The 12,159-nt window shown below is 38.7% G+C and overlaps 1 protein-coding gene across 1 annotated transcript in view; it reads right to left on the bottom strand.

The window, feature by feature from the left end:
* Positions 1–757: 757 nt before the first annotated feature.
* Positions 758–12,159, bottom strand: part of sept8a (septin 8a) — a 45,419-nt gene continuing 34,017 nt past the window's right edge. Inside the window, exons 7-10 of the mRNA XM_041800807.1 lie at positions 6,193–6,361; positions 5,947–6,079; positions 4,228–4,397; positions 758–1,776 (exon numbers count right to left, since the gene is read on the bottom strand). Coding sequence (XP_041656741.1) covers positions 1,773–1,776; positions 4,228–4,397; positions 5,947–6,079; positions 6,193–6,361 — 476 coding nt within the window. The 3' untranslated portion in view covers positions 758–1,772. The remainder of the gene's footprint in view (positions 1,777–4,227; positions 4,398–5,946; positions 6,080–6,192; positions 6,362–12,159) is intronic.

Genomic DNA, 12,159 nt, shown 5'->3' with positions numbered 1-12,159 from the left:
TTTATTCACGTTGTCATGATGAGGTACTGAGTGTAGATTAAGAAGAATAAAAATGATTTGTTGACTGTAGCATCAGACTACAACATAAGAAAAATGCAAAAGGTGAATGGGGGCTGAATACTTTCTGAAAGCCCTGTTATAATAATCTTTATATATATATAAAGAGTTAAAGTTGTAAATCTAACGTGATAACTGTAACTTGATTATGATTTATTTTTAAATGCATATCGGCTCCAAATATTGGTTATCAGTCTCATAACAGCTGTAAAAAACAATATTGGTCAACCCTTATTTCACACACATTTTGCACAGGCATACAAGGTCAGTACATTTCGCAATCTTCTTACCGCACGCACACTTTTTGGCAAACACACTGTAAACATGCCATACCGCACACACACACACTCAGCTGAGGTCAGCAGCACGGTGGTGAAAGCAGGACTGAGCAAACATCTCTCAGTTCATCTGCACTACACAGGAAACACGGTGTCCCAAGCTGACAGCTGAGTGAGTAACAGACTGACAGCCTCTGTGTGTAGGAGAGTGAAGGAGTGTCTTCACCTGCCTCTGTTTGGCTCTCATCTCCTTCTCTGATAGAAATTGTCAAACATATCACAGCAGAGAGAGACAAATCAAAGTCGGGCTAGCGTGTGTTGCATTTATTTCCAATGACAGACAGTAAATACAGCTGCTCTCGTCTCCATCTTTGAGTGTAAACTCTTGTACAGCGGGCTGGGGCCTCTCCTGAACTCTCTGCATGTGTGTATACACAGTGTGTGTGTATACATACTGGCTTCATGTTTGTGTGTGTCCACTGTCACAGCATAACAACTCGTCGATTACAATATAGTTACATCACTTATGGACAATGTACACAGTCATATGTGCTTCTCACAATAACATCATTTTCAAAATCTAGTATTGCATTTTGCATAAAAAAGCAGGGTAAGCTCCTGAAAATATTCACATACATTTATTGAGTTAATATAAAACAGCACCAAAATATTGCATACATTTTATTAAGACTTTAGAATATGATTTAGGATGTCAGTACCTATGTATACGCATTATTTATACAATATACAGGTACTCAGTTTTATTGCTTGACACTAGGCTATTTAAATGTATTATTTGGCTCATTTTATGAAGAACACAATCTACTGTGAAATGTACCAAAACTAACTACAAAAAAGGTTAACAGCCACAAAACACCTGGACAACATTTAAATCTGCACAGGTTTTTAAAAACCTAAGAAACAGTTGATTAATGGTTTCTTTGATGAGTAGTTCTAATGCAAGTCCTTTGTCAAATCCTTGATTTTTTTTCTTAACACATAATGAACTGTTTCAAAGACTGACCCGAGGTGTTAAACTGACTGTAGTACCCAAAGGTTTTAGGGGTTTAAGCTCTGTTTCTGTCTAAATAACTGATGTAAAAACACAAAATAACATTTTATAAATCACCACATAGTCAAACAAAATTGCATATATATATAAAAAGTGTCCAAAAAACAAAAACAGAATGAAAGATCCTGAATAAATGAAACTGTCACTCTTTGAAAACTGATTTTTTTTTCACCATCTTTCACCTTTTTCTCCCCCTGTGGCTTCATGATCATCATCCTCAGTGTCTTTGGTCCATGTGCATAATGTCAAGATGGAATGTAAAAAAAATCTAATAAAATAAACCAAAATAAACTGATGTTGACGTTGGTATGGTGATGGAGGACAAATCCATGGTCGTGTGTGGGAGGGTTTACAGCGCCCATAAATTAACTGAAAAAAAAAATGACAAACAAAATAAATTGAATGAATAAAAACTATTTTAAGGAAATAATGACTGAAAAACAGAAAGTTTAACTCCAAAGATGAGTATTAAAGCAGCATTGAACAAAGAACAATGAGCAATGTTTGTGTTAGTGAGCAGAAAGCAGCTTCAAACTACATCGAAATGAAGTAGTTAGTATGTCAGCTGAGGGAAATCTATAGTCAGTAAAACAACAGGAAACTATGAAATGTCTTCACAAAACCACAAAATGGAAGCCCTGTCTCCTACGGTGGAACTGAGAGCAAACTCCACTGACAGCCACTAGGGGGAGCCACATGTCTTCACATAAGATTGTTGGCGTCTTACATGAGGACATCAGCTTATAATCAAAGTCACAGCAGAGGATTGCCAAAACTAAGAATATTTTTAGCTGTGGAAAAAAAATATTTTAAGAGACTTAAAACAGGCTTTGATATTAACTGAAATCAAACATTTACAGTATTATCAACTATCTGACCATCATGCCTGTTTGTATCTGAAATAGCAACCGTTCAGCTTTTTTATGGAGACAATCTGCTCTCATTTTTTGGAAGATTACCCATGTTAAAAATATATTTGGCTGCTATAACATGAAATTGTTCTTTATTAGAACTAAGGGGCATAACCTCAACTATAAAATAATTCCCCCACAGTTATACTAGACTGAAGAGGCCAAATGCTCTCTGTCAGTAAAATCATATTTCTAAAGAACAGGATAGGATGTACAGTTATGTGCATACGTTTAAGGCATGTAGGGTGCTAAGAATTTATCAAAGGGCCCTAAGCACCACAACCCTGGGTGGGGGGTGGGGGGGCTAAAGTCAGTATCAACACATGTTGACACATACATGTGTCTCGCCCTGAAACCAAGGTCAAAATGTCAAGCTCAACAGCATTTCTATTATCTGGGCCTTTCCCTCCCCTGTGATAGAGCAAGAGATTGCCAATGGTGTTCAGGCCCTTGGGACATCCTCAGCCTGACCAGGGGCTCATGGCAACCCTACTACTTGCCTACTAGTTTTCCAAACTTTTTTCTGGTGACCCACTTTATACAAGGTACAAGCCATTATGACGCATTTTTTTCCATATATTGCTGCTTATCAAGTCTGCCTTCTGTGCTGTCCTTAGTTTGTTAATTGAGCTGATGGCTGGCGCTAGCTTGGATAACATTAATTAACATAAACAAAAAAAATCTCCCACAACCCAACCGTGAGTCCTGACACAGACTTTGGGAATGGGTGCCCTAGGTTATGCTTACTTCCAGAATCCAAGCCTTACTCCACCCTAGAGGTGTGGACTTCGTTATTTTATAAACATATTATTCTCCAATGCCCCGGTAATATGTAAGGGCATCCAGAGCACGGCCTGGGTCGTGTCAACCCTCCTGTCCATCTGACTCCTGTACCCTCAGGCCAGCTTACTCATCCTTACAGCCTTATTTCAGCCTCAGTTTTTGGCCCAAACAATGCCTAGAAGTTATGTACAGTACGGTGCATACCACAAGGTAACTTGTTACAATATGAAGCCAAAAATGCAACAATAAGGCACTTCTAGTAAAACTGATGAACCATAATCTTATCAGCGGAAGATTATTAAATGCCCCATAAAAGGTAAAGACTCAGATTCAAGCATTTACTCAAAGCAGTTTAGTGTCAGTTTCACCTCTTACCACACTTTATCTTCAAATCTTTCACTGCTTTCAAATACTATCTCTCCATCCTCTTCCTATTAAACATCTATCTTTTTCTAAATCAAACACAAAACATACAATAATTGTATCACACGAGTCAGAATTAGGGCATAATAATAAAGTGAAATTTTCGCACCACTTATATAGTCAGTAAAGTCAGTGGCATCAAACAAGAAAAGTGACACCATAGTCATACCTGAGTGTCTCTATGAACCATTACTATAGCTTTATTACATCCTCTATTTTATCCTCTATAAGTGAGCTGTTTTTTCTATCAACTATTTATAAGCAGAGCTTTCAATTAGCCTGGCGGGTGCACCAGCTTCTCAGAGAATATCCTGAATAATCAGAGCGTGGCAAAAGGAAACAGTGAAAGGACAGGAAGGGCTAAGCTTTGGCAGGACAAAAAGGGGTGTAAGTTTCCTTAACACATGCCAGACAGTGATAATAGCTGAGGCACTTTTTTGGTTAAGAAAGGTGGACAAACACATTTTTAAGGCTCACTGATGTGACACTTTGCCACAAAACACAGCAGAACTACCACATAAAAGAGGTTAGAGAGCAAGGAGCAAAAGAAGGTGGCATTCAAGAGGAAATCATCTAAGATTTAAGGCACCCAGTGAAAGGACCACAGGATTAGTTACAAAGAAAGCTGCCTCAGAAAATGTACTTTAACTGCAATGGAAAGAAGACAGGTAGAGTGACTTACAGAAAGGAGTGATTGGCTTACTTTTTCTTGTCCTTGTCTTTCTTGAGGGGCTGAGATAAGGAGAGTGTCTCAGCTGCCACCTTCTTCCTGTTGAAGGCGTTCATCTCCTCCTCCAGGTCTCTCCGCTTCTCCTCCACCTTCCTCTTCTCCTCCTGGTGCATCCGTTTCAGCTGCTCAAACTTGTCGTGCAGCTGAGAGGGGAGAAGAGGAGAAATGGTGGAGATGGATAGATGGGGATGGGAGAGGACAGGACAACAGCAGAGAAGAGACAGATGAGAGATGAGAACAGGTCCAATAAAATCTTCAGCGTTTCAAAAAACACATCGATTTTTCTATTTTGTAATAAAGGTACTACATACATTTTCAAATAAACATTTTTATTTTTAACACATTTGGCATCTTAATAGCTGGCATCACACTGAGACACATCTTAAGTTTGAGCTTCAAATAATTAATTATTGGCTTAAATAATTTCTGTCATACAATGGTCATGGATCCGATTAGCTTGCAAGGAAGTTGCCAAATTAATCGACTAAGATTATCATGATACCAGAACGTTAAAGTTTGATACAATCGTGGGGTGAATACAATGATATCAATACTTGTTTTGAAAAATAGGAAGTCCCAGGCCACCAACATTGGGCAATTTCTTGTTTTAAGGAACTAAAAGAAGCAGAGCACTCTTGCACAATATTCATAACACAAAAAATATTGTGCAATCTATAAATTAGGCAGAAGTTTTCTTTCAATGATGGTGAACTTATTCCTCTTTTTTGCTCCTGTCTAACGAAATAGATGTTTTTCCAAAGTTTTTGGTACTTTTTGACTACAACTAAGAGTTAAGTGTGTTAACAAACAAGCTAGTAAACCTGAGAAGGGTTTTTTCATGTTAAGATGCTAAAAGCTAAAAAACAAACAGTGGTTGTTATCCACTTGAGTCAAATTCTGCCATGTTAGCGAGCCAAGATATTACTTAGTAATCAAGCTAAGGTTAGCTAACAAACAGAAAAATGGCTGGTGATGGCATTTATAGCTATTTTAGCTAAACTGTGTTGTGATGGGTGCATTTAGTTTGAGTTGCACTAAGTCGGTGCTTTAGGGGAGATGAAGAAGAAGCAAGATGGCTTCAAGTATTTTAAAATTAATTCTAAATGTCTAAGGCAGTCTGCAGTTATTTTCACCTCTGTGACCTTGTTGTGCATGAACAGGGTGTTACTGTGTTTATTCAAACAGAGCTGGTCAGCTAAAATGAAGCTTTCTATCAGTTATTAGGCAAGTCCTCAGGCGTTGCAAGGGAAAAGGAATTGTTGGTTTACTAAAAGTTTCTATTTTGATGCAAAACATATGAAATGATAGATTTGTGGTTTTATTAATTCCTTTCTTTGACAAGTGACCATGGTATAAGCGGGTTAATGCCCTTCGAGGTGTCCAATTATCAGGGGTTAATGGCACATCGTCCATTAATCTCCCAGCCTCTTTATAGGTTGGCTTGTGTATATGAATTTAATTGATTTTCTTGTTAATTATATTTTATTCATGCTTTTATTCTTATCCTTTTTCAGTTCTAACTCTTTTTATAATATTGTTCCATTAAGCACTTAGGCTGCATTTTGTGTGAAAGTGCTCTATAAGTTATTGTTATAAATCAAAAGTGCAACAGGCAGCCATTGTGCAAAACCATTACATTACTGCTGAATGGATCTACACTGTATAATGTGACCATATTATTATGAAGCTGACCTCTCTCTCCTTTTCTTTCAGCTCTGCTTCTGTTTCTTTCACTTTATTCACAAACATCTGTCGCATTTCCTCCTCTTTACGTTGCAGGTCTCCAAGGAACTCTTTCCTCTTTGCTTCATACGTCTCTTGCAGACTAAAAGGGAGAAAAAGACAAGACAGATCAGTGGAGGAAACACTGATGGATTAGGAATTGTCTCAAACAATAGAGACTCTCCCTGTTGTTGACACCTGAGAATCTTTGTGTACCTGAATGGTTGGCTGTCAGGATCTGTGTCTTTAAAGCCCATCTCCTCAAGTTTACAGCGCCGGTACAGCTCGTAATGGCGGGCATGGGTCTGCTCTCGAAGATCCTCCATGTTGACCCTGATCAGCATTTCTCTGAGTTTGACAAAGTCACAGTGACTCTCGTTCTCCACTGAAAGAAAAATTCAACATCAAGATTAGGGCAGGTGATCACTTGCTTTGTTATTTCATACACAATAAAACACACTTGGTATTGAAAAGTTAGATTTGTTGTGCAAACAGGCCCTGTCTTCTTTCAAAATCAATCTCTGCTTCTTGCTGCATGTATTCTATGCCTAGCTGTCACTTTCACTGTTTCTAACTTATTTTAACACTCCATCTGTCACTTTGTCACATTCCCTCCCTCTCTAAAGCAGGAAATCACACCACATCTTCAGGAATGTGAAGCAGAGCGCACATGATACTCAAAGTAAATCACATTTGTCAACCATTAAATGTAGGCCAATTTACTTTTCAATGTAAGAAATGTTAAGAAACTTGAGATATTAAGCAAAACTCAGGCTCTTATTTTTGCTGGAGCAACTTAAACAAGTTCATTTTAGTTTGATGTCAAAGTGACTCTCACAGTTTAATGAATTCATGATGGGGAAAGGGCAGGAAGCATTTCCTGCCTAACAGACTGACAGCAGCGGAGGGGGAATGTGCCCTGGGCGTCATTTCCATTCTGATGAAGGCTTTTTACTCATAGGTCACCTCAGCTGCTCCAACCAAACAATATCCGCTAAGCGGGAAATGAAAGTACTTTTGCTTTTTTTGTTGGTAAGAGGCCAGAATAAAGGTCAGCAGGTGGATAGGGGTGCATAAATATGAACTCTCTCTGGTTTTCAAGAATACTGTCCAGAAAAAACTATTTGTTTATCATATGAAAATGATAACTTACTTTAATATAGCCCTTAATACATTTTTAATAAGCATTTATATAAGTTTAATATGTTTTATTAACAAGTTAAAATCAGTGTGACAACAAATAATTGTATTCAATATTATAAAATAATGAATTAAATCTTGACAATGATAAAAGATGGATAAGCTGGGCTGACCAGGAAACATGCATGAGTCCACTGTTGCTTGTGCTAAAATCTGTGATTTAAGTATAAAACCATGAGCTTCCACTGTACCCACCATACACTGTCCCATAGTAGACCAACAGTTTGCTATAGGACTCGTAATGTTGACTGAAATGGCACATAAAAGGCTTTCTTAATTAAATCTAACATATTTTAATACCTTCAAAGGCATTTTATGGGGAAACTAAATTCCATGATGTTAAAGACTTTTTGAGGCCTAAAGATACCCTGCAGCCAGAAACTCCTCTGCTCTACTTTTCATCTTTTCATCACTTCTTCCTTTGAAAATGAACCTCCTTTTTAGACAGAAAGTTCTCTGCCTTTTACAAACCTCATAATACCGTAAGAGTCTATGTGGAAACTTGGAAAATTGCTTTTGATTGGATATCCCTGATCTCCTCCTATCTCTCCTCCTATTGGCCCACTTGAGTGCCAAATGTCTGCAGAGTATTAAAATCGTTAAGCACAGCTTCAATCACCTGGTGTCCAGTGTTTACGCTGGTGTATCTTAAAAAGCTACAATGTCTCATCAGAATGGTTATGTGTTGTAACTGGAAAATAACTTTCCCTTTCAAGAGATAAATGTGATAAACCTGTTGGCAAACCTCAGGGAGAAGCTGACAAGAGTTTTTCCATCATCTCAGTCAGAGCTGGTGTGTGATGTGGCCTAGGGCACGTGCTGAGCTAAGGCACATGGTCTTTCAGTGGTTGGAGTACACGCCATGAACCATGGGGTGACAGTGGTGAAGCATGGGATGTATGTTGTGTTTAAATACCACCACAAGCTGTGAGCTCAGAGGATGTAAAGGCACCAATAATGACAGATAAGAACACCATTTAGCTTTTCAGATGGAAAATACTGGGAAAGCAGTCTGCAATGCATAATTACAAACCATAATCTAACATAAAAATGCAGTATATTGAAGGCCAGAACAACTTTCTTTTCAAGCCTTCATAGGCAAGATGAGGGGAAAAAAAAGGAACAAACAAGTCCTCGTGCACTTTAACACTTTCTGGCCCATAGCAATGTTGTGATGCAGCTGTCTAAATCACTCAATGTTACTTCTTACTTAAATTTGCAGGCTGACTGAACATCATTAGTGGGGATATTTGAGTTAAAACAGGAATGAGCTGTTCTCTGGGGCTGCATCCAGACTACTGAAATTCCCTGCTCATTTGGCATCTAATAGTCTCTCTGTACTGGCCCCCCACTAAGGACTGAAAGAGGGCCAATCCTCTGACTTACTGAAGCACTGAGCCCTCAAGATATCCAAGCATGGGGCCGTGCAGCATGAGAAAAAAATAAGAACAGAACATTTAAATAAAGGAGAACAGAGACGTGGTTGCAAATATACCAGTGAATACAAAAAGTTAATAGAAGCTGACAAATTTGCAAATTGAAAATACATGAAAACATCATGTTCCCCTTGATTGGTTGCCTTTGTTAAACATTAAATTGGCCCACATGTTCAAGAATGCTTCTGGTTTTCTGTTAAGGCACTAGCCTTAAATACTTTAGGGCTTCATAAGAAGCATAACCTATATCACAGTAAGTATGTTTTGTTTGTCCGGTCTGAGTTTAATTCATAATGACTTCATGGTTTAGAGCAGTGGTTCTCAACTGGCCTAATGTCAAGACCCACCAATATCTCCTAAACAACAAATCACAGTCCAAATTTCTTACATTTTTACGACTCCGAAAGTACTGCCCCTCATTGCTGATTGGTCCTGTCACTTTCTAACTGGGCCCAAATGGTTCAGACGGAAGCTTTGCAAGATGGATTTGCCAGTGAGAAACAAGGAAACGGGCATGTCGATCTGCTTTGCAAGGTTACATCCACCTACATTTTACCTAAATCCATTGCCTGTAAACACACTTAATGACCATTTCATAAGACATCTGTGCAATGTAATGCACATCAATAACAACATCTCTATTTCTCAGAGGGCACTAGAGATGTTACTGATGTTACTGCATTGTTGCACAGCATTCTGTTAATGATAGTTCTTTTTTTGACAATAAAAGTACTTTAAAATATGTTCTAATTTTGTTCTAACACGTGTTTGAACTACATTCAAGGGATCAGAATGAGCCATTTGTTTTATGCATCAGTACATCCCAACAATCAAGTCAAACATCAATGAAAAATAATATTCCTACTAATATACAAATACCAATGTTCAAAACACCCCCATAACAGGTGTAAATAGTTAAACAGACACAAAAAGCTTTTGGGGAAGAAATATTGTAATGTGCTCTATATTAGAGGGCTTGAGTTCAGAGATAACTGAGCATTAAGATCCTGAGGGAAGATAATCATACACAAACACACAAAATACACACACTTGAACCTCCTGCAATTACTCTTTTGTCAGCAGACAGTCCCTCCTCTGTCTTCCCTCCAGCCTTTGGAAAGTTCCCATGGCTCTTCAAGAGGTTACCATAACCCGTCTATATGACATCTGGCATCTACAAACTGTTTCCACAGACACAGGCTTTCTATTCAGCAGCTAAAGAGTAGTCAAACACTGAGACTTCTGTCCTGTTCTGCCCCAGTGCTCAGATACAGCGACAAAATGTGTTGCATGAATGGTGAGCCATCGGATTACAAGCAGGCCTGACTAAAAGCCATGTAGTCTGCATATATTGCACCCCATCAGTAGTAGTAGTAGTAGTAGTTGTTGTGGTTCTTTGTCGTTAAAGCAAAGTGAACATGGTTGGTCAGACTGATAGAGGAAGATGAAGAAAAAACTTTCTGTTACGTTGGGGTAAAATAATTTGCTTTCATAAGCCTTTGCATTGAATTTATCCTCGGCTTTAACGCGATGTACTCTGATCTTTCGCCAATCAACTAAAATCTACCAGTTAGTATTCGCTCTTGAAGAATGACTATATCTTTTCAATAAAGACACATCCCAAAGAAAAGAGCTCACAGTAAATCTGAGATAATTCTAGGACTATTCTTTCTGTTACTGGACTGAACCTCAGCTTCATGGTGACTGATGGTGTCCAAAAGAATCCGTCCTCAGGAGACACACAGCAGACCTTATATATATCTACAGTGTCCTCAGAGGGTTAGGGAATGAGGCGGTCAGTGGATAATGGAGAGAGGAAAGGAAGAGATGGAGGAAGCAAGACCTGTAAACTGACAAAAGAAGAGAGTGAGAGGGAGAGAGAATATCTGAGAACTCCCATCTGAGCAGTAATGTTCTCACAGCGTATCACTGCATGACATTATTAAATTAAAATGTTGACTCTAGTTGACAGGCACATGGGAATGAGAAGAGGAAAACAAAGAGTGATGTCACCATGGGAAACAAAGGCATGCAGATGCACAGGCCTGCCTGTGCATACACACAGAAACAACAAACAGACAAAGAAAAAGAAACCGAGACAAAGATATATATAGACACCCTTCACATCACAGTAGCACAAATACACACTGGCAATTTCCCAAAACAATCCCTTCCCGCTCACCCTTCATTTCACAGTGTCACTCTGCATGAAGTCACACTCACAGCTGTGGAGGGCACTTGGCATTAACAGGGCAGGGATAAATAAACCAACAAACTGTGGGATGCACTCGCCACTCTGCTGTAAGCAGGAAAATGTCTCTCACTATGTTTACCCTTGACATAACACACTGTCAACTGCTAAGTGATTTATAGAAGCTATATTTCTACTTTTCCTGCATTGTGCATGTGCACATTCAGGCAGAATCAAAAGGCAACTGTTCATCTTGTTTTTGCAATTATCAGTTAACTGATGTTTTAACTGTGTTTTAACAGGGACGTGTGTTACATAAGTTGTTTGCGGATTAAAAAAAATACTTTAGGGTTGTCAAACAATCGAAACCTTTAATTTCAGTTAATTCCAGAATTTTGGTGGTTAACTCATTGAGTGCCAGCCCTTTTATAAAATGGAAAGTGTTTTGTGCCAGCGTTTTCGGCAATTTTGAGTCATCTTTCAAGACCCACAGAATATTTTGTACCATGATTCTGAAAACATCAAATAGCTCAAATGAAAGAAGAATCTCTCTATTTCATCATGGAAAAAAACGTTTGTTTGTAGCTTGTTCCGTTCTTGATTTACCTTAAGTTGAATAGAGGCTAGTTTCACCACAAAGACCACTTTTTTCCTAGAAAGCTAAGAAAAATGCATTTTTGTGAAAGAGAGTCTGTCAAGCAAAACAGTGATTTGAATGTTATAATTTTGCCTTCAATAACATAAAAGACATCTGAAAATTGTATTACAAATGTTATTTTATTTTAAAATAAATAACAATGCTTTCAGTCACTGTCATGCCATTCACACTCTGGAACTGGACTGCCTCCACGGGACCTCCCTATACGCCCACGTCCTCTCCTGCTTGTCCCTGTATGCATCCAGCTGGCGAGAGGCTGCCTTATTTCTCCGACGCACCGGGGAGACCTTGTGGCATTCTTTAGCCTCTTGACCGCATAGACAGATGAATTAAAGGGCCGATCCCTGGATTTGCTGTCGTTAAGTTCAGTGTCGGTTTCAGTGAGTAAGCGATTTCTCAAGCAAAAGTTTTAAGTTTCTTCCAGCGTCTAAGTTAGAACTTTTAGCTTAGGTTACCTCCGTAACAATGGCTCTGCTCTTTGACCCCAGGGTCTCCACCTACCGTCACTTCCGACTGTAGTGTTCCGACTACTTATCCCAGAAGCCCCAAAATTACTCACAGGAAGTGTGAGAGCGCCCCTTTGTGCCAGCCACCGAAAAAACACTTTGACATATATATAAATATACGTCTATGGCACTCAAGCATTGGTTTTAAATGACGTTGCATTCACAATTGTCATTTTTTATTTTTCTACTGTT

This window comes from Cheilinus undulatus, linkage group 12, assembly GCF_018320785.1.
Source record: "Cheilinus undulatus linkage group 12, ASM1832078v1, whole genome shotgun sequence".
Lineage (NCBI taxonomy): Eukaryota > Metazoa > Chordata > Actinopteri > Labriformes > Labridae > Cheilinus > Cheilinus undulatus.
The sequence above is the reverse complement of the archived record's forward strand: the minus strand, read 5'-3'. Positions and strand labels throughout refer to the sequence as shown.